Source organism: Musa acuminata, chromosome BXJ1-6 (assembly GCF_036884655.1).
Source record: "Musa acuminata AAA Group cultivar baxijiao chromosome BXJ1-6, Cavendish_Baxijiao_AAA, whole genome shotgun sequence".
NCBI lineage: Eukaryota > Viridiplantae > Streptophyta > Magnoliopsida > Zingiberales > Musaceae > Musa > Musa acuminata.
The window spans coordinates 2,516,712-2,542,973 of record NC_088332.1 but is presented as its reverse complement, the minus strand read 5'-3'; the positions used below and the strand labels follow the sequence as shown (position 1 = coordinate 2,542,973).

The 26,262-nt window shown below is 40.1% G+C and overlaps 4 protein-coding genes across 5 annotated transcripts; 3 read left to right on the top strand and 1 right to left on the bottom strand.

Moving 5' to 3' along the window:
- Window positions 1–1,695: 1,695 nt before the first annotated feature.
- Window positions 1,696–3,701, top strand: LOC135677618 (myb family transcription factor EFM-like). The gene is made up of 5 exons (XM_065189981.1): window positions 1,696–2,180; window positions 2,257–2,489; window positions 2,573–2,969; window positions 3,120–3,196; window positions 3,284–3,701. Exons 1-5 carry the CDS (start codon window positions 1,970–1,972, stop codon window positions 3,503–3,505), a joined length of 1,140 nt encoding a protein of 379 aa, XP_065046053.1. The 5' UTR covers window positions 1,696–1,969; the 3' UTR covers window positions 3,506–3,701.
- A 1,531-nt stretch (window positions 3,702–5,232) lies between these two features.
- Window positions 5,233–7,447, top strand: LOC135677616 (LOB domain-containing protein 36-like). The gene is made up of 2 exons (XM_065189980.1): window positions 5,233–5,767; window positions 5,877–7,447. The coding sequence occupies exon 2, from the start codon at window positions 5,897–5,899 to the stop codon at window positions 6,761–6,763; it is 867 nt and encodes a 288-aa protein (XP_065046052.1). The 5' UTR covers window positions 5,233–5,767; window positions 5,877–5,896; the 3' UTR covers window positions 6,764–7,447.
- Window positions 7,448–10,940: 3,493 nt separating this feature from the next.
- On the top strand, window positions 10,941–18,359 carry LOC103986586 (uncharacterized). Its single transcript, XM_065185893.1, has 3 exons — window positions 10,941–11,615; window positions 13,860–14,047; window positions 17,376–18,359. The coding sequence occupies exons 1-3, from the start codon at window positions 10,997–10,999 to the stop codon at window positions 18,138–18,140; spliced, it is 1,572 nt and encodes a 523-aa protein (XP_065041965.1). The 5' UTR covers window positions 10,941–10,996; the 3' UTR covers window positions 18,141–18,359.
- A 4,335-nt stretch (window positions 18,360–22,694) lies between these two features.
- On the bottom strand, window positions 22,695–25,430 carry LOC135581921 (tubulin alpha chain-like). 2 transcript variants are annotated; one of them, XM_065185895.1, is made up of 5 exons: window positions 25,133–25,430; window positions 24,058–24,292; window positions 23,599–23,969; window positions 23,064–23,522; window positions 22,695–22,975 (listed from the first exon to the last, which is right to left on the bottom strand). In XM_065185895.1, the coding sequence occupies exons 1-5, from the start codon at window positions 25,223–25,225 to the stop codon at window positions 22,862–22,864; spliced, it is 1,272 nt and encodes a 423-aa protein (XP_065041967.1). In that variant the 5' UTR covers window positions 25,226–25,430; the 3' UTR covers window positions 22,695–22,861. The 2 variants fall into 2 exon arrangements, with proteins under 2 accessions (XP_065041967.1, XP_065041966.1); XM_065185894.1 differs by having other exon boundaries at window positions 22,695–23,522; window positions 25,133–25,427.
- Between the last annotated feature and the right edge of the window lie 832 nt (window positions 25,431–26,262).

Sequence of the window (26,262 nt, the reverse complement as noted above, 5' to 3'; positions counted from 1 at the left end):
GTTGGAGTGACAATTTATAGGAAAAACAATAAAAAAAATATATATAATATTATATTATTAACAATATAAGCTGGTGACATGTTTTGAGGCCATTAATCAAGCTTTATGCTTATAAAATTTTATCATAGTATAATCAAATTCAATTGCAATGTTGATGAAGATACTTTATGATATATCATATTAGATTTCTTCTCTAAGAATAACAAATACTATTATAGCACTATGTATTATAATATAAAATACTTAATAGTTAGAGAAAATAATTAATATTAATTAAGAACTTAAGTTTTACTATATTTATTACTAATCTATTTACTTGAGATTTATAGCTTATAGTGTTTGAAATAATGATTATTGGATTTCTGAGTAATCTATCAAATATATAGTTATATATGCTTCTGTGGATATTATAATTGATATTCTTATTTACGAACTTAAAGTTATTTATTTTTGTTATCCTATTTATATTTATGTATATATATATATATATATATATATTATAATTAAAAATAATGACAGGATCTTATAGGATAGATTTGCCCTGATAGAAAAAAGGATTTAATCATCCTATCAAACTTGCTGAACAAAATTAATCCTTAAAGCATTATTATAGGTCGTTTTGTTTTTGTAAATTAAGTAAACTGTTTCAAAACTCCAACTTCAATTATTCATATTGTAAAAGAACAACTCGTCCCTTATTATTTTGTACATAGTTTTTGCACACTCTAAAAGTTGGAGAGGGGATTTGAGCTAAGCATATCTTTGTAGAAATCCAATTGACAACATTTCTCAAGAAATGTTTCAAATTATATTTATGAAATCAACAACATTATTATTATTATTATTATTATTATTATTATTATTATTATTATTATTATTATTATTATTATTATTGACAAATAATAAGTGATGTAAACGAAATTTAACCTCAAGATTTTAAGATATATGATATGATAAAACTGAGATAAGCTAACTAACAATATTAATATTTTATCATAATTAATGCGACTCTATGTATTATGTTTATGGCATACTAGTATATTTATAAGAGTTGTGTGAATTGATCCTCGCTCATGCATCGATGGCAACCTCGTATGCAAATTATTTAACCTTCTTCCAAAAATACTGGCGTGCAATTTGGTGATGTGATAGACTACCTCTATTTAACCATGCATCTAGTTACTCATAGTATCTCACATTTGAGAAAAGTCGCATGACAAGAAATCTAGCATATCTACACTGTCAAATAGACGACAAGGAATCCATAAAGGCATTCGCGTTAACTAGAAAGTTGGTTCTTGTCCATCACCACTATAGATAGCACCATGATCTTTAGAGATACGCTTGTCTCATCAATGGTCAATGCATTGTATCGAGAAGAATCAATTCCATCATCACCCATCAACAAGAAACAATAATGTTTTTGAATCAAAATTCTATTTATAGTTGCTAATTGAATCACCCATCATTCACAGTAGCTCGAATTTGACTTGGCTTCCTGCTCAAGGTTGACTCTTCCTGATCTCATTTTACAGGTGTTGATTGAGACAACAAAATTGATGAATGTGTTTTTAAAAGCAGGAAAATAAAAAAACAGAAAACATGAAGCAAAACATAGAATGGGAGAATATTTTATGCACTTAGGAACGATACCACTGTCTTACCCATCCCAGGTGGCTTTCCTACGATCGAGATTCCTGTCCCCACCTTCAGGCTTAGTGGAGGATCAGACGTCGTTGGGGAGGAACCCTACGTAACGTTTTGGGGCCTAACCTTTTCCGCGATGCGTTACGCGACGGCTCGTCCTCGCGAGTTCCCGGTCCATTTTGCGCCTGCCCGGTTCACTCCAACCGGACCGCTCCACCGTGCTTCCACTATATAATGGACAGCCCACTCTGCTGTATTTGCTTCTGGTTGTTGTCCTCGCAAGGAGGGCGAGAGATCTGAGCCAGAGGAAGGCGGAGAGAAGATGGGCTCGGCGGCGGCAGATGCCAGTTTGGAATTGAGGCTGTTCGCCGCAAGAAGCGTCACCCGTTCACTGAAGGAGGCGCCGGCGATGGAGAAGGGGGATGGGAGGAAGGCGAAGCTGGAGGAGTATGTAACGAGGTTGGAGGAAGAGAAGAAGAAGATCGAAGCTTTCCAACGGGAGCTTCCTCACTCCATGCATCTGCTCACCGATGGTCGGTCGGTTTCCCGTTTCTTGAGATGCTTTTCACGGAAAAGTTGGATTTTTGACTGGTTTATTGCTGGTTGCAGTGATCGATGGGTTGAAGAAGGAGCTCGGGGAATGCAAGATGGGCGAGAGTTGTGCGCGTGTCTTAGGAGAATTCATGCCCAAAAAGAGCAAATTCGAAGAGAAGGGAGGGGTAAATCCGGAAGCAGACTGCAAGGAGAAGAGGAATTGGATGAGTTCCGCCCAGCTCTGGAGCGATAACTCCAACAGAAGCAATTACGAGGAGAATGAAAATGAGAAGGAAGTCCTGGGAGAGGTATAAAGGAGAGATTTTTCAGATAGTTCCTGTGAAAAGAGATATCTTTTCTCTGAAATGGATTATCACCATTCCGATCGCAGAGAGGCGAGGAGCTCAGTCGCCCAAGGAAGAAGGAGAGCTTGCACTTGGAGTCCAAGAGTCTGAGTGGTGGCAGCGCATTTGTGCCGTTCAAAGCCCCGCCGGCCCTGTCAGCCAGCACAAAGAAGCAGGAGAAGCCTTCCATCACTCTGCCAGACCTGCTGCTTCAGGCGTCTGCCATGGACAACGGAAATCTCACTCCTGCTGCCGTCGCTGAGGGCCGCCTCGTCGGTGACCCAGTCTCAGAGGGCATCGGTAGAGCCCCAGCTCTGGCGACGGCCAACGACCGCATAAGCTCGCAGACCCAGCAGCAGCAGCCGAGAAAAGTGAGGCGGTGCTGGTCACCGGATCTGCATCGCCGATTCCTCGTCGCTCTTCGGCTGCTGGGCGGTGCTCATGGTCAGATCAAAATCCTACCTTTACTCTCAAACATTACAGTCCAACTAGATAGCTTTAGCAGAAAAGCATTTGTAGCTTTTGGGCAGTGAACAGTCTTGACATGTCGCTATAGATTGATGTGGCCTTCGTTCCGCTTTCTTCGTGCTGCAGTGGCTACTCCCAGGCAGATCAGAGGACTGATGGAGGAGGATGGCCTCACCAATGATGAAGTGAAAAGCCATCTCCAGGTGGGTACTGAGTTCGACGGCAAGCATTTCCTTCCTTGCTCTCCTATTTCTCATCTTCTCACTCGAAACCCCAATTTTCTGTTTCAGAAATATCGACTGCGGATGACTAGTTCTTCGAATGCTAAGAATCGACCCGCTGCAATAGGAGGAGGTGGATGGGTTCACGAAGAGCAGCATAGTGCTTCCTTGCAGCAGAGCGTTCCTCAGTCTGGTTCTCCAGAGAGTCCTCTTCGGCTACCTGTGGCTTCGACTACTGGAGATAGCTGCGAGGAAGAAGATAGGAAATCGGAGAGCCATAATTGCGTCTGAGAAAACATGACAGGAGAGGTGAAACCGGGAAATAATGTACAGAAAGTTCTCGAGAGTTTTGTTGATAGAATAGCCGAAAGGACTAATGTGTTTGAAGCAGGATGACATGATGTTACATAGTAAAAGCGGGGCATAGCTCATGCTGGGCACGGAAATGATTGAGCTCCAGAAGACATACTTCGAGCAGGATTCTGAACTTATCCTTCGCTCTTCCATTCCTCAATCGGAAACTATAGTTTCAGTGTGAGCGAAACCGTGCTAAGGTCAGCGACTGCTGGTGAGTTCAAGAGTATTGTTCTTCGGTGCTATCTGCTAACCGTTGCATGCATGAACTGCAAACGACTATGGACTCCACCGGCGGCGCCCCCCGAGTGAGATTTCGTTTCCAACTTCATGCTTGTGTGATTCATAGATCTCTTCTTTCCTATTTTTCCCTCATAATTTCTTGCTCATCGTCCATGATTCGGATCCCATCGCCATAGCTTGGTGGAACAGTATCATCTTCGTAGCCGCATCTCTTTCTTGGTCATCAAGAAATGATGAGGTTTATTTTCAGAAAAAAAAAACGATTACCGGAAAAGAGCACAAAATACTGGAGATCTCAACCTGCCAATGCCCCAACACAGTAACCTTAAATTCATCAAAATGTGTTTACAATCAACTCCATCGAATCCCTCCCTATCACAGCCTAAAGTGGAGGTTCATGGAAGAAACCTGTATCCAGAAAAACCGCAAATACCATCAGAATGATGTGTCAAAAACCTGGTCCGATCCTGCTCAGGTGTTTTCCATCTGACATGTATGACTGAGCCCGTAAGCTAAAAGGCCTCAATTTGTATGATCGTAGAAGGTTTTATTATGAGTCGGGAACAAAAATTCCTGAGGATTATTAACCCAAGCAATAAATGAAGGCTGCAGCAACACATGCCGCACTGACTCGTCCGTATGGAACAACTGAAATCAAAACTCTTCTTTTACTATTTTCCTTTTCGCAAAACGATGGCTTAAAATCATAATAAATAAAAGGGATTTTTTTAGCTTCCAAGAAAATAGTGGTAAGATGCTAAGATTGTGTTTCCGATATCAACGAATTCCTATGCTCCATTCACCCACCAGCCCACTGAATCAGACGCGAAAGCTTCCCCATCAAGTATGTGTATGTACTACGGAGGTTTCGCACCACTCGAAATGGGGGAAATGGAAACAAGACCACATCAATTCACAGCATGGGCGCCATATCAAGGTTGAAAGCAACCATATCGATGCCTTGGTTTCCTTGAACTCTGCAGAAGACACCGAGTGCACTTATCATCCATCAAACAGAAAGAGGAACAACAAAGCCTGATATGGACACACAAAGATCATGTCTCTCGAACTAGATATACTTTTGGCCTACAAGAACAAAATCTAGTATATGGGTAAGTTGAAATGTACGATGTATCTATCAATAAGGGGAAGTGAAACATCATTTAAGAACTCTGATTAATGGGAATAATAGTATGTATTATATTTCGCTTGAGCAGCAACGACCTTGGAACGAATATGCAGAGCATAATTATCGAAGCTAAATTGGATGGATGGATCGAACCATTTAAGGTCCATTTTTGTATGTGATCTATGAGTGTAATCTTTGGAAAGATATGATGACATGGAACCTGCAGTGTGAGGACTTGTTGACCCATTGATTGGATGCAGGTGGGATGAGTCTGATATGGAGCCCCATTCTCACTAATTATTACTATCGTTTCTTCTTTTATTTTAAAGCTCATCTTGTTGTAGGCTTCTGTTGGGATCTGAAACCTCCTCTCCTCTCGAGAAGGCGCAAATCCATCCTACTAAAGCGGGCATCACACCTTGCTTCCATTTCTCTTTTTCTTGCCTTCAACTCGCAGTCTTTCTTCTTTTTGGTCTTTTCTTCTTCTTCTTCTTCTTCTTCTTCTTCTTCTTCTTCTTCTTCTTCTTCTTCAGAAGAGCATAATATGGGCATGTCAGATCTACTGATATCTCCTCCGACGGCCATCTTCCTTCCTACTTCGTAGAACGAAGGAAGGGTGAGAGGGGAGATAGAGGACTGTGAGATCTCGAAGCCTTGTACGGGAATATCTCGTCTTGGTTCTCGTTCTATTTATCTTCCTTGTCGGCTTGATCTGATCGAGAAGAACAGGAGATGAACCTTTAGGCTCGCGACGCGCTTCCACTCTCAAAGCCCTGAAGAGGAGACGACGAATTGAATGGGTGCTTCCTTTGCTGGAAGTCCGATGGGTATTCTATCGGATCTTTCTCAAGTTCTTTGCCGTAACCCTAATTCCGGTTGTTAGGCTTCGAGATTTGTGAATCGGTTGTTGTCTTGGTGCTCTCCGGTGACCGGCAGATTGAGGAGAGGAGAAGTGGATGTCATCGAACTCGCCGTGCGCCGCGTGCAAGTTCTTGCGGCGGAAGTGCACGCCGGGATGCGTGTTTGCACCGTACTTTCCGCCGGACCAGCCGACGAAGTTCGTGTACGTGCACCGGGTGTTTGGGGCGAGCAACGTCGCAAAGCTTCTCAGTGAGCTGACGCCCGCGCAGCGGGAGGACGCGGCCAATTCGCTGGCCTATGAGGCGGAGGCGCGGCTGCGTGACCCGGTCTATGGCTGTGTAGGCTACATCTCTCTTCTGCAGCACAAGCTCAAGCAGGTCCAACATGATCTTTACAACGCCAAGAAAGATCTCGCCGCCTACATCGGCCCCGCTGCATTCGGCCCCTTCCTGCTCCCTCCCCACCACCCGCACCAGTACCAGCAGCAGCAGCACCTCCAAGGCCCCTCTCCCTCCTCCACGGCGACCTACGGCGCGCCGGGAATGGGGATGGGAATGGGGCTCGGCCTCGCTCCAACACAACCGAGCACGTCGCACCACCCGCAGATCTTGATGCGTGAACCGCAGCAGCAGTCGCCGCAGCAGATAGCGGAGGCGCAACAAATGGCCATGGCTGTGGCTGCAGCCAGGGAGCAGGAGATGATGAGGAACTACGACCAACAGCAGGAACTGGCGAGATTCAACGCCGGGTTTCCCGATGGTGGCAGAGATTACAACCAGATCGGTGATGGCACCATGGCCGCCATGCCGGTAGCTCCCTCTTCCGGGCTGGGCTTGGTTCCGGCACAGCCCTTCGATGGGTCATTCGCGGTCAACCAGATGCAGCCGCCGCCGCCGCCGCAGCAGCAGCACCAGAGAGCCAGGAGCGACGACGGGAGGAGTGGAATCGGTCCCTCGACTTGAAACAAAATCAAACAAAACAAGAAGAAACGGACGAACGTTGGCATATTTCCATTTTCCCTCCTCCTCGGAGGTACACGACTCGATTTCCTCATCCATAGACGGAGCTGCAGAAGGCTAGGGATGTACCCTAATCAACACCTAGCTAGCCTCCCTTTATAAACATGATTGCTTGGGTTGGCTAGACCTGAGATGGCACTCGAATCCTGTCACAGGCTGATCTGCTTTGCTCAGCATTTTGGAGAACACAAGGAATACGATAGATGCAAGGCTCATGGCTACTAGTAGTGGTGCAAACAAAGCATATCAGCAAAAGGAATGACGCAGGATTGCGGTGCAGAAGTGGCAGTCATAAGGAGTAGCTGAAATAAATTCGAAACCACCCCCCCTATTTTGTTGACCATAAGGGGGTACACTACATTTACTTTGGGATCTCTCTCTCTTTGGTTTTCTTCTCCATCACTTTGGTTTTGTTGTTTCTTGGTTTGTTTGTTCCTTCCGCGTGACTGCGGGAGTAAGCAGCAGCATTTGTGTACAGGAGAAGGTCAATAAGTTACTGCTGCTATCTTTGATTTGCATTCTAAGTATCTGCAGTCGATGCAGTAAGTTTAATGTATCGCCCAGATTTCTTGAAGGAAGAAAGATAAGGGTGACTGAGAAGAGCTAAAGCTGGAGGGAGGGAGAGGAAAGGCGTCGGAAGTCGAAATCAGGTCATGTCTGCCTTTTGGAGTTCACTGAAAGCAAGAAACAATCAATCCATCCTTTCTTTTCCTGCGCATAGATTTTCGCACCAGATAGGTAGGTCAAATCTGCAACCGTCCTCTCCCTTCTCCTCTTTATCATATTGACTTTTCTTCTGAGTTCATGGAAATCTGTGCTTTGGATGTGAACTGATATTAAGTGATTCCATGGCTCCCTTCCGTACCAGTTGGAAGGATGGTGGGCAAGAAGGTGCGTTGAGAATATTAATTAAAATCATTTTTTTTATTTAATAGTTTAAAATTTAAATTATAATGATATTATAAAAATTAAGATTTTTAGAGGGATATATATATATATATATATATTTTTTTTTAAATAGATATTATTAGGTTGAGTCATCCGTCACTTACATGTCAAAAAAAGAACGATCATACATATATATATATATATATATATAAAAGATTAACATATAATCGTCATGACTCATGAGAAAGTTAACTAAATTATTATTCTATAATTATAGTTCAAATGGCTCGATGCATAATCCAATAATTACATATTACACTATAAATTCGAGGGATTTTCTTCTTTCATATCTTAGCACTTAATCAAATTATCTGAATTTTTTTATTAAATTAAGCATCGAAGAGATCTTGTCGACGACTCCAACATCGTTTTGTAATTTTTTAGTCAAAATCTCTTAAATTCAAAAGTGAACCATAGTTAGTTTCGAACTCAATTCATTAGTTGGACAACTACAATATGACTTAATAAGATATAATGACATCGATAAAAAAAAAACAAGTGGAAGGATTATTGCTTAACACAGTTTATTCTAGGATAATAATTTTATTTTCTCTGAAAGTTTATATCATCGATGTCTTCTCGTCACAAGTTCATCAGTTAGAGTCCAAGGTATCATTATTATTGTCAAATCACTTGGACGGTCTAATTCTCCCATGAATCACCGTAGAAGAAACAATGCATGATCGCAAGAGTTGGTATAAAAAAATTAAGTAAGGCTTATGGATTGGGAACTTAGATTTGATGAGAGCTTTCGGCTCATGTGAACTGCCCAATTTTTAATCCATGCATGCAAACCGAGGCAAGAAAAGAAATGCTTAGGAAGGTTGGAAGGAGTGGTAAAGTAATAAACTATGCCATCTAAGTTTCAATAGTTCCGTATTTCGATGTAGAAGTAGCTCCCAATTTCAAGAATGAGGGGGCATAGTGGCTGATATTTTATTCATTTGACCTACTAGTCTCAAGTTTGTATTCCTAGCATCATTCATACTAAATCTCCAATTATTACCAGAGGATCGTATACTATCATATGTCTATATATATATATATATACTCGGGATTGTATAAATAAATATTTCAATAAATACTTAATAAATAATAATAATAAAATAGACTTTACGAGTTTGATTATGCAACAAAGGATCCAATGTGTTCTGTCGTGATCAAAAGTCTCTACAAGTGTTCATATGACATTCCTAAATAATTAGATAGAGGAATCAACCCTAAACACTATCCCAAATGTCTATTCTACCATGAATAACTCTAGGATTCTGATATAACTGACATTTTACACTACTCTACATACCCAGAATACACCCAAAATGACTATCTAGATGATCTATTTTTTAGTAGCTTCAACTTTGTACCATAATTACATACATTATATATACAAGTTTGAAATGATCACAAAAGATGACTAAATTGAGGTTCCAATATTACTGTAAGTCTCTTATATGTTGTTTAAAGCATAAACAAAATCAAAAGATCCATCCAAAAACACAGGTCTCTGCAAAATCGTAAGTCGAAAGGTCAAGGAAGTTGGTGACATGATGATAGGGGAGCTAACGACCGAAGCCTGGGTGAATGGTGACTGTAACTATAATGGTTCTAAGGTAGTGAAATTCTTTGTCGGGTAAATTCCGACCCACACAAAAGGCATAACAATTTGGGCACTTTCTTAGAGCGAGGTTTGGTGAAATAGACACGTTTGTGAATATGTATATGACTCGTACCTGAATAGAAAAGCCTTATGAAATTTTATTATTTCCTGAGATTAGCTTTGGACCTTTCCTAGGTAACTTAGGTGGAAGGCAAAGAATGCCTCCTTCGGGGGGGCCTGAGCCATTAGTAAGACACTACTCTAGAAAAACTAGAATTCTAACCTTGTGTTAGGATTTATGGGCCAAGGGATAATCAGTCTCAAGTAGATAGTTTCTACATGGCATAGGCCTCCCAAATGGTAACGAAGGTATGCAAAAGTTTCCTTGAACCGAATGGTGATTGGCTCTTGAGTGCAAAGGTAAAATAGAGCTTGACTGCAAGACCCACTAGTTGAGCAGAAACTAAAGTCAGTCTTAGTGATTTGACGGTGCCGAGTGGAAGGGCATATAGAGTTACAAATAACAAAAGTCAATCAAAATGAGGTTGCAAGCATCTTGTAAGCCCCTTACATATTGTTTAAATCGTGAACAAATTTAAAAAAGTCTATATGTCGAACACCTTACCTACAAGATTCTCCTTAACAACCCATTGCCTCCGCCTCATCACCACCACAATGCCTCATTGCAATGAATATCTTTCACCTCTACCCTGTCATAAGGCGACTAGCCTAGTCAACTACAACCTTAAGAACTAAGTTGTGCTAATAAGCTTCTCCCAAGGTGTTAGAGATATCATGGAGGAGGTCCGATCATTCTCGTTAGAGGTTGGATTACTTGTCCTTTAATGCTTGAATCTTATAGGGAGCTCGATCACCACATCTTTGTCCTCGTTAGCTATCTCATCATTGTCATTAGCAACAACCTCTTTACCAAAGTAGTCAATGCTTCACAATGGTATCATAACGATAGAGATGGCAACAAGGATGGTGACGAGGGGCCTCTCCCAACGATAACAAATGATTGTGAAAAATATTTACAAGATTAAAAAATCGAACCATCATTTGAAAAAAAAAAAAACGTATAAACATGAAGACTTTTCAAGAAAAATATAAAAAGGATGAACATTTTCATGAAAATCACTCAAATATATAACTATGCAAAATAATATGAAATATTTTTAAATTATATAATTATTTGAAGAGTAATATCGATTAATAGTGAAGTGTGAGTCAAATTTTGATTTGGAAAGTATGCGTATGTTAAAATTTAAAGTATTAATAGAAGATCACTAATCTTGAAGGCGCACACACACACACAAATATATATATATATATATATATATATATATATATATATATATATATATATATATATATATATATATATATATATATATATATATATGCGCGATGACGCCATGGTTGAAATGCCTTAACAAAAATAAAAATCGACCGTTCGATGGAACGGAGACTGTCCTGATTGGACTCGATAAACGGCAGATCTAATCCCGCATACAATAACTTCTATGCTAGCCAGTAGCAGCTATTGCCTTTCTCCATGGCAAAACCCCATCTGCTTCGCCCACCCAATAATTAAGCGCGGAGTTGCGAGACCGGAACGGAGAAAAAGGATGTCATGGTGGGCTCGGTCGCTGGTGAACTCCCTGAGGGGCGACGACGAAGAGGACGAAGAATCGGCGGATGAAGAAACGAGTAATGAGAAATCGCACATCGGATCCCGGTCAAGATCGCAAGAAGGTGAAATAGACGAGATAGAGGAGGTGGGGATTACGCCGACGCGGGGCGTTAAAGATGACCTCTCCGACCTCACCCAGACCCTCACCCGCCAGCTCTGGGGCGTCGCCTCCTTCCTTGCCCCCGCCCCTGTCGGGCCCGACGGCAGCGATCGGTCGGTTTCCGCAATGTCCGACGAGGCCGCCGTCCCTGCGGTGACGGCGGCGGAGTCGCCGAGGATCGCCGGAATTCGCAGCGATTTTGCGGAGATCGGTGGGACGTTCAAGAATGGGATATCGTCCGTGCTATCGCACACTAAGGCGGTGGCGGAGATTTCTAAGATCGCGTCTTCGCTTTTGCCGTTTGGATCGGACGAGGAGGACGGGGAAGTTGATGGGGTTGGAATCGATGCGGTTGGTGTTAATGAGGAGGTTTTGGCTTTTGCGAGGAACATCACGATGCATCCGGAGACTTGGTTGGATTTCCCTTTGCCCCTTGGTGACGAAGACTCTGATGGTATGCTTTTGCCTGCCCTTATTTCGTTGTAATTCAGGGCATCGGATTTGGATAATTTATTGCTTAACTGATGATTTGGCATTCGTGTGTATCATTACGGATTCTTATTACATTATTCAACAGTTTGATCCAAATTATACAGTGCTGCCTAACAAATTTATTGCATTTTCCTATTTCCAGATATTTAGTTAAGTTAATGAGAACTTCACAGGTTTGATCTTAATAGTGTATTGGTGTCCTAGAAACCTATATCAGGATTTAATTTTTCTCATTCTTCTTAGAAATTTTCTTTATCTGATTTATTTAGGAATTCTGGCTAAAATTAATGATAATTTTGTAGATAGCCTACATTGATTTGTCCATTAGGTATTATTCTATATGAACTAAGTTTTTCACTCAGGTGCCCAATCTTGATCATAAGGTAGCCTCAGAGAACTGCCAAGACTTTTTTAAATCTCTCTTCATTTTGTGTAACTGTCATTAAAGGTCAAAATTGTCATCCTCCTAGTTCCAATTTCTTCATTCTACTATTGGGTCTAGTGAAGTTGTGTTTCGATGGTAATTTGGTACAATAATTTTTCTGCAAGTCTTAAAGTTATGATGACTCTGCATAAGTGGTTGGCAAAAGAATTTGAATTTTGGGACTAATACATTTTGCTGGAAGAGGTACAAATAGAAGCCATCATAAAAAATGTGTCATTTACAATAAGTCTTGATGAATATATCCAACTCTTCTAGAAATTGAGGTGCTAGTAGAGTGCAATTCATCAGGAATTTCTGTATATTTTTTTGCCTTAGGTATGTTTTCTTAGATCCATGAGAAGATTAGGATGGTGGAACCCTTGCATATAAAAGAAAAGAGATAGGCAAAGAGATTGCATTGATTGCCTCTAGATGTGGTGCTGTGATGTTAATTACTCACATTTCGTGTAGAATAATTTTTCATTGCTGACTTAGCCTGGTTGGATGATTAAAGTTTAGTCATGTTGACTTTCAGCCATTCTCAGTTGAGAACCCAGCTTCACTTAGGTCGTCTTGTTAATTATAACCATGAACTTATTAGATAAGACATAGTTTGCTAAGAATATTCATGATGAATTGCCACAGGAATTTAGCTTTTTTTGGCATAACAATGAAAGTTAGGCAGTGTCATGCACAATCTGTCACATCAAGCTCTTGAAGACTGTCAGCACTTTATCATTTATTGTTAGTAATTTAATAATGGTCTTATTGGTTCATTGATGTAACTTTGGGGTTCATATTCTAATATCAAGCATGTTTGATTTGGTTTAGTTCTGTAACTTTGCCAGTGCAGGAGGTAATATTAGGTATGCTTTCTAAGTTTCTCTGTTGTCTGTCCATATGTTCAAATGATGACTATGTTTGCTTTTTTATTCAGACATTGTAAGGAAGGAGTTGACAGAAGACTTTGATCCCACACCTAATGTGTTTAGCTTTTTATGTGAAATGATAAATAAGCTTGCATCATTGATCATTAAGAACTGTTCCTGTTCTGTCTTTTGAGTACTTATCCTCAAATACACTGTATGTGTTAACATAATACCAGCATCATTTGCTTGCTTACATATGGATTACTACTAGTGTAGTCACTTTCAGACATTGTTCTATTACAGGGATTTACATATGTTCCTAAGCATGCATATATATTTATTTTTAAAGAAAAAACCCTTCGATTACTCAACCAGTTTGCAGACAAAATGATACAAAAATTGGAGGACTGTTGCTGGCAGAAACATCCCACAAAACAGCCTCCTCCCTATTGCGGCCAAGGTTTGCCGGCTTATGTACAATGATAAGGTGCTATCTAGATCATAGGTAAATTCAACTGAGTTGAAACTAGCAGCTAGCAGCTTTATATCATCAATTATAGTTTGCATGGGCCATGTTACTTGGTAGCATGCCTGCTTCTCCTTCGGTCCCCTCCGTTGTGCTTCCTGCAATTTAGATCAAATTTTTAGTTGAGTTGGTTCCCTCCGTTGCGCTTCCTGCAGAGCTGCAATCACGGCTTCCCCCTTGGTCTAAATTGGTGAAGTTGTGTTGCTAGTAGCGCATCCGGCTGCCACCAACCGCTGCTGTCCATCCCTCAAGGAATATCCAATACCTAACCATGCATATTGCTCATGTGATTAACGTTGGCAATTTTTTCTTTTTTTTGTGGTCAAGTTGTGGGTTGGATCCATTCATCTTTGCTTTCTAATAGTCATTGAATTTTTTATTTGCTAGATTTTGAAATGTCAGATGCCCAGCTAGAACATGCATTGGCTATTGAACGTCTTGCACCCGAATTTGCAGCTATGAAAGCTGAGCTTTGCCCTAGTCAAATGACTGAAGGGTGTTTCTGGAAGATCTATTTTGTGCTTTTGCATTCTAGACTCAATGTTCATGACGCCGAATTCCTGTCTACATCTCAGGTAAATCTAGTCTACACTCATTCTTTTTGTTTGTTCTGTTTTCCTTTTGGCTTTAGATCTCACTTTATGGATGAGAGTAGAATACCCAAATGACGTAAGGATACATCAAATTTATAATCTTTTGCTATTACAATCTTATGCTGTAGAGTTTTGTTATTCAAAAATATTGTGTTGCATGATATTAAGAATGGTACATAACATGACATTTTCCTGTATATTCTGACATGGCTATGTGAATGTAGTTAACTATGTCAGTGCTGTGATATTCTTATGACAAATATACAGTTGTTCGTTCAATGTTCTTTTGTATAAGAAATGTCACATGCGCATATTTTGTATAAGAATCTTCACATGTGCATATTTGGCTATTATTTGTCGTTTATAATATGGCAATAATGGCTTGTATGACACCAGTCTCTTGTAAAATTTGACCTACTTATTTAAGTCTTTCCTCAGAAATTTGCAAAGTGTGTTTGACTTGATTTTAGATGTCATTTTATCCAATTTATATGGACCTGCTAATTAGCACCTACCATGGACCCAGTATCTAGCTCACTCTAGTAGCTGGTAAGAATCCAAACTGCAATATAACACCGCTACACATATTGTGTAATGCCTAACATTACAAAGTACAATGATTGAACATCATGCCTATAGTGATTTGTTCTCATTTCATCATTGTTTTCCCCATATCTCTATGACCTCACCTTCATCACTTCGGTTGGAATGCTCTAATTAGGTTTTTCGTTTTGTTAAACCCCTGACAAGATCTGTCAGCACAAGTTTTGGCTTGATAACAATGGCCACCTTAATTGCAAACATAGATAAAGTAATCTACACTGGCTTATACTTTTGATTAACAAAATATGAAGGACTTGAATGATTGTATGATGACAATAACATTTACGTCACAAAAGTGAATAAATCTTTACGGATAGCATACAAGATTTTGCAATTAGTCAACTTTTCACCATTATCTCAGTAGATGATCCCCAAAACATAATTGACAACAACTACAATTTGAAAGAACACTGTTATTACATAATCCAAATGGAGAAACCAAATTAGATTATCTTAGTAAATAATAACTACAGTATCAAAGAAAATAAAAATCAAAAGAAGCCTATTTGATAAAAGATGAGAGGTAAAAATGAAATCCTAAATTATGGAAGAACTCAATTATGGAAGGTGAAACATTAAAACCAGTGTAGAATAGTTGAAGTTGTCACAACTGGAAGTAAACTTACTATAATCACTTCTCAGGATTCTTAAAAAAAATTTAAAACATTGTTGATCTTCTCATGTTTGTTATTTACCTCAAATAAAAAAACTTTTAAGAAGAAAATAATAAATCAACAGTCAACAATAGTACATAAATAATGAAGAGTAAGAAAAATTACTATAATCACTTTCCTTTCTTTTCTTTTCCTTTTTGTCATCTATTAATGGAAAAGGCCAGTTCCCACCAAAACACCCCCATGCATCTTTCAAATGGCATCTAAGGACACTAAATTTGCAGGTTCTAGCTGAGCAATGGGATATTGCTCTCATCATGGTCTCTGATTTTGTCAGAATCATTATGCACTGGATGGTATTTACCAGTTTTAAGTGTGAACTGGGATGTGCAGTTCAGATTTGGTATGGGGGTTATCATCCAATAATGCTTTAAATCAAATAGTAAACCCACCCAGTTGTTTGTTTTCCCCTTTAACAGAGACTCTCATCTTCTCCCACTCGCTTGCACTGTATGGTTTGGGGGAACAGGGTCGCCCATTGCTCACCGTGTGATACTCCTCCCCTCCTCCTGCTCCTCTTCTCCTTCTCCTCCTCTGTTGCTCCTCACACCTTGTTGGTACTATGACACATGTTCAGATGAATTGTGACATACTAAGTCAAGACAAGGTTTAGTTAAGTAGGTCAAGTTTAGAAAAGTAGTGTTAAGTTGGGTGTTCGTCACATGAGCTCATGCTTGGGTTTTTGGGGTGTTAAATCTCAGTCTTGATCCAGCTTGAGGTTCACTTGAGTTTTATTTCTTTATGAACTTGCAATACTCTAGCCTAGGCTAAGTATTTCATGAGTTGGTCACTGGTGGGTTTGGGTCAACCTAACTTAATTGTTGTTTAGCAACATATTTGTCTTATTTAGACAATCTAAGAAATAATATTTCTCTTGCTTGCTAAATGAAGTTAATTTCTGTTAGGGTCAACCTCCTAATTTGCTGCCCTAGCCAAATTTTTGTATTTTCTAGCCATTTTTAGAAATGGTCTTTTCTGTTGCTTGCAAAATGAACTTAATTTTGTGTTGTACTGCAAAATCTGTTGGTAATAATTTTTTATTCCTCATGTAATGAAGTTATATAACTATAACATTACAATCAAGTCTTGCATTAACTTGGTTGTAGATTTGTTTTATTCTAGATTTTAATATTTGACATCAGGAACATGATCAATCATTTAAGTGAAAAATGGGATTGGATTGATTAGATCAGACTCCATGGATCAGAGTATCTTCGGCAATTTTTTTTAATTGTTTAGTTCAAGTTTTATAATTATTGATTACTTATATAAAATTTCAAGTTTGAAGTTAAATATTCAATTTCTGGTTAGAGAATTTTGGATTTATGATAATGTGATTACTATGTAAAATGTCGTTTTCATGCATGCTATATTTCATGTTCTCATCAGAAGGTAAGATATAATATATATATATATATATATATATATATATATGGCTATTAGCTGTTACATATAGCTTAACAGACACTTGTTGCATTTTGTTTGTATTATGTGATTGTATATGTTATTATGTAATATGTGGATAGTCTTGCATAATATTACATATTATGGTAGCTGATCAAAGTTGGGACTTCGGAAATTCTGATTTTATCTTGGATCATTTTGTTTTGGCTATTGTTGATCCCTTATTGGCATCAACCAATTTTTATAGCTATGTTTTGAATGCTACCTTCAATCTGCATCTATTAAGGGCTATCTTTTTCCATACCAATTCATGAAAGATTTTCAGCTTGCTGGTCTTTTTATATCTTGTGTTGTTCTGAATCTCCTTCGTTGTAGATGCATATAAACCATCTAAATTAATTCCAATCACTGTCTTCAGTTGATGGTGTTTCTGCAGTTTAATTCATGTATATAATTTTCCTAATGTGCTCTGGATGTTTTCCTTTGTGTTGCACTGCACTTGTTATCCTTGGCTTGTTTATTATCACATTTGTGTGAATTGGCTTCTCAGAGGGATGATTATTTCTAGTTTTGATTTCCTTAAATCTATATGTGTTTCTTCATGTTGACATATCCTTTTTATTTTGCAGATTGTGGAAGCTAGATCCATTCTTTTGCAGGATTTGCACGCATGGACAAAACCAGAATCTGAGAGGTTAGAAACAGAAGCATCCTATGGTAAATATGATTTTGCAACAGTTCCTGTTGAAGAGAATGTCATGGGATCATCAAGCGCTGTTAATGCTGTATCACCCGCAGCACTCTCATTTGGAGAACCAGCTTCTGATTTCATGAGAGACACTGAGACTGGAAAGCATCCAGTCCAAACTATAGCATCTGATTCCATGGAAGATGTCGCGACTGAAAAGCATCCCGTACAAATTATAGCTTCAGGTCTTGTGGTGGATTTTGAGACTGAAAAGCATCCAGTCCAAACAGATGAGGTGAAAATTGTTGACAAATCTGTCATTGAAGAAGAGTTGGCAAATCAAAGTAAGAGTAAGGAGATATCTAGCCAAACTTCTAGAGACCCGGTGGAGAGGTATGAAGAAGACGGTGATGAATGGTTGGAGGATGACACTGGTGAAACAAGCAAAGGAGGGGGTCTAACTATTCCATTAGGGCAGGAAGACGATGTATCCTTCAGTGATCTGGAGGATGATGACGATGGTGGTGATGAAGCCCCAACGAACAGCTTGAAAACTGTGTCAGTTGATTCTCAAACAAAAGATACTGCAAGCTGGGTTCAGCTGAACAAAGGTTCTGGGGGTTCAATGGAAGGTGACAACTCCATCGGTCCAAAGACTAAGTTATCTAATGATTGGCTGGACGTTGAAGATTTTGATGTGGAATGACAAAAAGAATTGTTTCCTTGTAAAATTTTCACGGTGAAGAATCAATATGCCTTCGTATGCCAAAGATCTCACTCTCTCCAATGGCAGGTAGTATATGATTTGCTTGTGGTCTGTACATAAAAGTCAAGTCGCGTGCAGTATCTCTGAAATTTCAAAAATCTTGCAGATGCTTTCTGAATGGTTTGTTCATTGAAACATCCTCTCCGTTGTTCCGTTTTAGGGATAACATTGAGTACTTTTCTTGATACTATTCAGATGGTAGTCGAAAGAATTTGTGAAACATGTGAAATCGTGGTTAAAATGGGAATTCACTTGGTGCCTAGAGTTGCACGAGAAAGCATTTTTGTTGCCCAAGATCGTGTATAGGTGATGCTATCGAGAAAGCGTATGAGTGGCACACGGATGGCTGTGCAACCAAAGTGGTAGCTTTTTTTTTTTTCACACTTATTACGATTACCATTTAGACAAACGTCTTCTCCCTTCGGGAGACGACGATGATCTTTATATGATGCTACTATTGACACGCGACCCTCATGCTAGATTCATGTTTCCTTTTTTATTCTTTTGGTCTCAGTCTTTATATAGATAATATCTCGAGAAGCATTATATTTTCACCTTGGATCTATCTTGGATTCATTTCAGAGTCATCTCGATGTTACTTCAAAGTCATCTCAAAAGCATGATATTTTTACGTCATAGATATGTCAGATTTTTATGCACATGGGTTTGGATTAAGTTGGGCTAAACAAGACATCAACGACATTTTTATTTAACAATTTGATGTTAGAAAGAGGGCTAACCATTTCATCATAGTTGATGCGATGGTCTCCAGTAAGCACGAGGCACGAGGAGACGCGTAAAAGCTACGACTTAAGTGACCACTATTGGTCTTTACCCCAAAGTCATTAAAACAGAGAAGACTTCGTCGACTTAAGCTGCCCCATATGAGACCTGAGTTGACCCACCTTAACATGTCGAGAATTACGACTATAGACATAATATAGAGGACTATCCAGATATGAAAGAGCAAATCGAAAAGCTTATTCGTCGATGGCACATTGGGAAATTTATTCGAAGACCTTGATAATCTTCACCTCGACCTCGGAGGAGATAGCACCTCGATGTCATCATCGAAGGACTCGCTTAGGGAGGAGATAGTATCTTGGGCCGGAAAGCTTTTACTTGAGCCACCATCGAGAAGTGCCCAAAATCAAAAGATGACGCGGAGATAACTTTCTAAAATGAGGAGACAAAGTACTTTGATATGAACTATGATGACACCCTGGTGGTCTCTGTAAAAATGATCAATGCTTGAGTAAAAAAGGTCATAATCGACACAAGAAACTCAGTTAGCAATCTCTACTTTGACGCATTTCAAAAGCTCGGACTCTCAGCTAAGGATCTTACTCCAATAGCTTCTTTGTTGATAGGGTTTACGGGTGACTTAATCTCCCCTCTTCGGACCATGAACTTGCTTATCACATTCGGTGATACAATCATAGGCTAACCCACACTCAACATATTAGGAGTTATCTCTTCTGTATCTAGAGCCAATGGAGCCATTGGTTAAGGAATCTCTTAACAAAGCTTGCCCTGACTAGGTTATCAAAGTTAGGGCGACATTACCTAAAGAGAAGTGGGTATAGCTTGTCAACTTTCTCCGAGAAAATATCGAGGTGTTCGCATGGACATCAAGAGATATATCAGGAATAGATCCCGACATTGCTTAACACCATCGGAATATTTTCCTGAAGCTCAGTCTATAAAGTAAAAGCATCTCAAGTTCACCCTCGAATGCTAGCAAGAAATTAGTGATAAAGTAGATAAACAATTGCCGGCAAGGTTCATCACCAAAGTACAATACTCTCAATAGCTTACTAACATTGTATTGGTTAAAAAGCCTAATGAAAATTAGAAAATATGTATTAATTACATTGATCTTAACAAAATATGTCCGAAAGAAAGTTACCATCTTCCTCGAATCAATTAATTAGTCAATATCATCTCAGGACATGAACTCCTCACCTTCATGAATGTCTTTTTAGGATACAACCAAATAAGTAAGTATGGCACATTGGGATTAGGAACACACTTTTATCATAGACTGAGGTATATATCACTATATAAATATATCGTTCAAATTAAAAAATTATAAAAATAAGATAATAAATAAGATGTTCAAGCATTAAATTGGAAGGAATCTCGAAGTTTATGTGAATGACATTATAGTTAAAAGTAAAATAGCTGACTCACTCTTGTTAGACTTGGCTGAGACATATTAAGTTTTAAAGAAATATAACGTATGCCTTAATCTAGCCAAATGTGCCTTTAGAGTCAACTTGGGAAAATTTCTGTAGTTCATTGTTCATTAAAGAGGAATATATACAAATCTAGAAAAGATTCATGTCAAATTCAAGATGCATCCATCTCGGTTGATGAAAGAAATCCAACAACTGATAAGACGAATAATGAAACTTAGCTAGTTTCTATCCTAGTCGACGACAAGTGCCTATCCTTTTTTTGGGCACTGGAAAAACGAAAAAAAAAAAAAAATTGGACTGAGAAGTGCTCGAAGGCATTTGAAAAACTGAAGCACCACCTCGCCTAGTTGTCTCGGCTCTCTTCCTCTGTCCCAAGTGAGCTAATATTGTCAACTCAGCTATGGTACAAAATGATTTGGGAGTTCAGAAACCTATCTACTCCATTAGTCATATATTAGGCGGAGTCGAGGAGCAATACCTCCCTCGTTGAAAGACTAGCATTTGCGCTAATATTGGCAACCAGAAAGCTTTGTCTATATTTTCAAGTGCACCCTATACAAGTAATCATCGATCAGCCACTTAGATTCTTTCAATATTTGATGTCTCGAGACGAATGTTGAAGTAGTCAGTAGAATTAGGTGAGTTTTCCATCTAGTATATACCTAAGGTTGCCATCAAAGCTCAAGCGTTGGTAGATTTTATATCACAATGTAAGTTTAAAATGACAAGCACACCCCTTCAACATAGACCTTGTTCATAGATAGATTTGTCACTTTAGGAAGGGGCAGCATATAACTCATTCTAAAAGGTCCGAACAAGTAGATATATGAGCAAGCCTTACGGTTTGAATTCAAAATCTCTAATAACAAAGCCGAATACAAAACTCATCTCTCGAGGCTTCAACTTGCCCGAGAGCTTCAAATATAAAATTTGATAATATTCAATGACTCCCAACTCATCGTAAGCCAGGTCAATAGAAGCTATGAATCCTAAGACAAAATTATAATGAAACACCTTGCCAAGGTACAACTGTTAGCTTCAAGCTTCACCCAACTCAATGTGTTACAGGTACCTCGCATAGAGAATACTTAGGCCGATGCATTAGTCAAGTTAGCCTCCACTCAAGATCAATAGAAATGTTGGTCGTTAGTCAAGATGTTATTGACCCAAACCATCGAGGGGCATAACATAGCTATGATCGAGAGGAAGAAAGTTGGATCGATGAGAGCTTATGTTATAAGAGATATGAGACACTCCCAATTAACCCTACAATAGCTTGGAGAGTCAAGAACTATCAAACATTGTATTGCATAATAAATAATCACTTGTACCGTAGGTCTTTTAGCTAACCCCTCCTTAGATGCCTCACACTATTAGAAGTTCAAAGGGCACTCGTCGAGATACATGAAGATATTTATGGAGAACACATAGGTGGATGAACCCTCACATTCAAGGTACTTCGATTGGGATTCTATTGGTCGACGATGCACAAGGACGCAATTGCCTTGGTTCGGAGATACCACTAGTGCCAAAGTTGTGCTTGGATAAGAACGATCCTTTTAAGCCCAATAGATTATGCTTGGCCCTTTGCCCAATAAGGCATAAACCTCTTAGGCCCTTCCCCACTTACCTCCGACTAAAGAAGATTCCTCGTAATGGGAGTAGAGTACTTCACAAAGTGAGTAAAAATCAAGTTGCTAGTATTAATCACCGAGAAGCATGTCAAAAGATTTGTATGAAAAAAATCATTACTCGTTTCAGAATCTCAAATGCCCACATCACTAACAATGGGACTCTAATTTAATAATGCAAGATTTAAAAAGTTTTGTCAATCCTATGGGATCTTGTTAATGTTCATCCTCAAACTAATGATCTAAGTTATCAACCAAACCATTTTTAAAGGACTAAAAAAAAGGATCATGAGGGCAAAAGGCACATGGGTGGATAAACTATCAATAATTCTATGGGCCTCCCAGACAACACTAAAAATTGATTCTAATTGTCGTTCAAAATATGCTTCCTAATATCTTAGATTGAATACTACAATGAAGAAGCATTTGAAGAGGGACTTTGAGTTAGAACTCGACCTAATCAACAAACTTAAAATCGAAGCATATCTATGAACACTAAAATATAAAAAAGTAATGGCCAAACTCTACACCAAACTCTGCACATAGGTTGTAATGATATTTTCTACAAACAAAGTTTCAAACGCTAGTGTTTCTTCTAATGTAGAGACATCTAAAACTAATCCACATTCAAATAAATGATATAATGAAAAGATCACAAATACTGATACCAACAAAAGATCGACATATATTCCAAATGAAACATATCAACCAATGTATTTAACAATAGCATCGATTTGAAGTGCGGTGCTTACTGATTGCAACATCACAATGGCAAAAGAGCCTTGGGAACACCTAACAAGGAGGATCCTAAGGCCAAAAGCAAACACATTCACTTAATATTCGTCCCCCTCATCACCATCCTCGCCCTCGGCAGACTCTGCGCCAACCTCCTCATAGTCCTTTTCGAGTGCAGCAAGATCCTCACGGGCCTCGGAGAACTCTCCTTCCTCCATGCCCTCGCCAACGTACCAGTGCACAAAGGCCCTCTTGGCGTACATGAGGTCGAACTTGTGGTCGATTCGTGAGAATACTTCGGCAACGCTGGTGGAGTTGGATATCATGCACACCGCCCGCTGCACCTTGGCCAGATCGCCGCCGGGCACGACGCTGGGCGGCTGGTAGTTGATGCCGCATTTGAAGCCAGTCGGACACCAGTCGACGAACTGGATGGTCCGCTTGGTCTTGATGGTCGCAACGGCAGCGTTGACGTCCTTGGGCACCACATCTCCACGGTACATGAGGCAGCAGGCCATGTATTTTCCATGGCGCGGGTCGCACTTTGCCATCATGGATGAAGGTTCAAAGGCGCTGTTAGTGATCTCAGCAACGGAGAGTTGCTCGTGGTAGGCCTTCTCCGCAGAGATGACAGGAGCATAGGATGAAAGCATGAAATGAATCCTCGGGTAAGGGACCAGGTTGGTCTGGAACTCGGTGACATCGACGTTCAGCGCACCATCAAACCTCAGCGATGCGGTCAACGAAGAAATCACCTGCACACGAACAACGCACGTCAAACTTTTAAGCCTTGGCTGGAAACATAGGAAGTGGGGTGATGATGGAAGATACCTGAGAAACCAGGCGGTTGAGATTGGTGTAGGTGGGGCGCTCGATGTCGAGAGATCTCCGGCAGATGTCATAGATCGCCTCGTTGTCAAGAAGAACAGCCACATCAGTGTGCTCCAGAAGAGAGTGGGTGGAGAGGACACTATTGTAGGGCTCGACCACGGAGGTAGAGACCTGAGGCGACGGGTACACGGTGAACCCCAGCTTCGACTTCTTGCCGTAGTCCACGGAGAGACGCTCGAGGAGAAGGGAGCCAAGGCCAGAGCCTGTGCCTCCACCAACAGCATTGAAAACGAGGAATCCTTGAAGGCCAGTGCAGTTGTCCGCGAGCTTCCTGATACGATCAAGGCAGAGGTCGACAATTTCCTTGCCAACTGCAGGAACATCGATGTCATCATCATGCTTTGCACAAAGACATATATATATAACAGAGGAGACGGAGGACAAGGATGAGGTGACTACTGGTGTAGTGGCCTCGGGCGAAGTTGTTAGCAGCATCTTCCTTGCCACTGATGAGCTGCTCCGGGTGGAAGAGCTGGCGGTAGGTTCCAGTTCTTACTTCATCGATGACGGTGGGTTCCAGATCGACGAAGACGGCACGAGGGACATGCTTCCCAGCGCCGGTCTGGCTGAAAAAGGTGTTGAATGCATCATCACCGCCTCCCACGGTTTTGTCGCCGGGCATTTGGCCATCAGGCTGCACGAGAGAGCAGTGTCAATACTAGTAGGCAACACCGGGCCGTTTCCCCCTTGGGAACTGCTTGGACTAAGCGATCAGGTTTCTCTTGTTCGTGTTGTTTGATTTCCATTTCCCTACAGAGGTGTTTTGGTATATCTACGAAGTTCCGCACCCTCCACCACTTTTTCCGTTCCTATTTCCAGTTACGTTCTATACGATCCCCGTTGCCCCAGCCGATGGTGACAACCCGCTCGCTGCCTCCTCGTGCTCCCGTCTCGTCGCCGACTCGCCCTCGTCTACGCCCCTCCGCAGAAGCCAACGTTACACGTAGATCTACACCCACTGGATAGCCTAAACCAGAGCTCTGATTCTGAATGCTTAGAGAACCAAATGACTTGTACGAGATAGGAAAATGAAGGGAATTAAAGGTGAAAAATGAAACGAATCATTGGCGCTTATTGATTGAAACTTGAACCCGTCAACTATAAGAACAGATCGAATGATAAACTATGACTAAAATAACAAAAATATCAAGAAAGGCATAACGATCAGATCAATCGAGAAAAAAAAGCCAAAATCGAACCATAAAACTCGACTAGAAAACATAGATATACTGCTCGATAGACAAGATCAAGCGAATCAAAGCCAAATCGGCTGAAGCGAAGTTCGACTGCTTGATCCTGAGAGGAGTTCCAAATTTCTTCACCAGATTCACACATTAACAGAATAGGCTACAGATACGACCAGAAACCGCCTGAAATCCACAAATCTATGCGCTCAACGACATATCTAAACATCTGGCATCGATTATACCCAGAAAGAAAGTGACAAAAGAGAGATCGGACGAGGAAATCGTACCTGGATGCCATGCTCGAGGCAGTACAGCTCCCAACAGGCGTTCCCCACCTGAATCCCGGCCTGCCCGATGTGGATCGAGATGCACTCTCTCATCTTCGACGATCGAAACACACTATAGAAGGCGGGCAGAGATCAGACTAGGGAGACAGAGATGGGCACAAGAAGAACGGGGAAAGCAGGCGTGTGCTAAGACGCCTTCGGATGCCTCGAAGACCTCGCTCCCCTGGTGTACCCTTTTTATGGGAAGGAGGACGAGGCAGGGTGGTTGTCGGAGCGCGATCGTCGGGCTTGGCGTTCTAAAAGAAACCAAACTAACCCGCGGTAAGCTTACCAACGTGATATTACCTCTGTTTTTGCCGCCAGTTTTCTATTTCGAATTCGAAATGGTGTCGCCGTGTAAGGACGCGAGGGAGTGCCATCTTGATGGAGTAATATCACTTCTTGTTCTACTCACTTTAACTTACCTAAACTTCTACCTGTCTCGTTATTGTTGGGTATAACGCAGTTGAGACGTCCGAATTTTGTAGATTCGACGAATGATGCGTCGACAAGTGCTCTGTCTGAACGAGGCAGTGAACCCAATTCCATACCCATGTGGGACCTACAAGCGACCAATTAAAATGCCCAAGTAATAGTTTAGAAGAGAAAATTTGAATTCGCGTCACTTAAAATTTCGCTGATTATTATGAAATAATTTTACATATTTATCCCTTTCACATGTTTGAAATGACACACTTACTTCTCCAAATTTAAATCCAACATATATTTATCCAAATAATTAAAACCTTACATCTATACCTTCGACTGTTTAAAGCTTTTATATATGCTAGTCTTGTTATCAACGTTTTTGACTCCATATTTTTTAGACTTAAATTTAGAGGAACCTTTACTTGAAAAGGTGTCCATGGATCATTCTTAGTCTTCACATTTCACATCCATTCGGTATAATATTCATTTCTATATGTTTTCAAATTATTTTTCAAGATAAAGAATTTTAATTTAAAATTAAACCCACTCGAAGAGAAATAAATAATAAAATAATCCTAAACTCTAAATCTTAAATCCTCAAAAAATCTAAGTTTTGAAACCTGAAACCTTAAATCCTAAATTCAATTTAAATTATTTTTAAC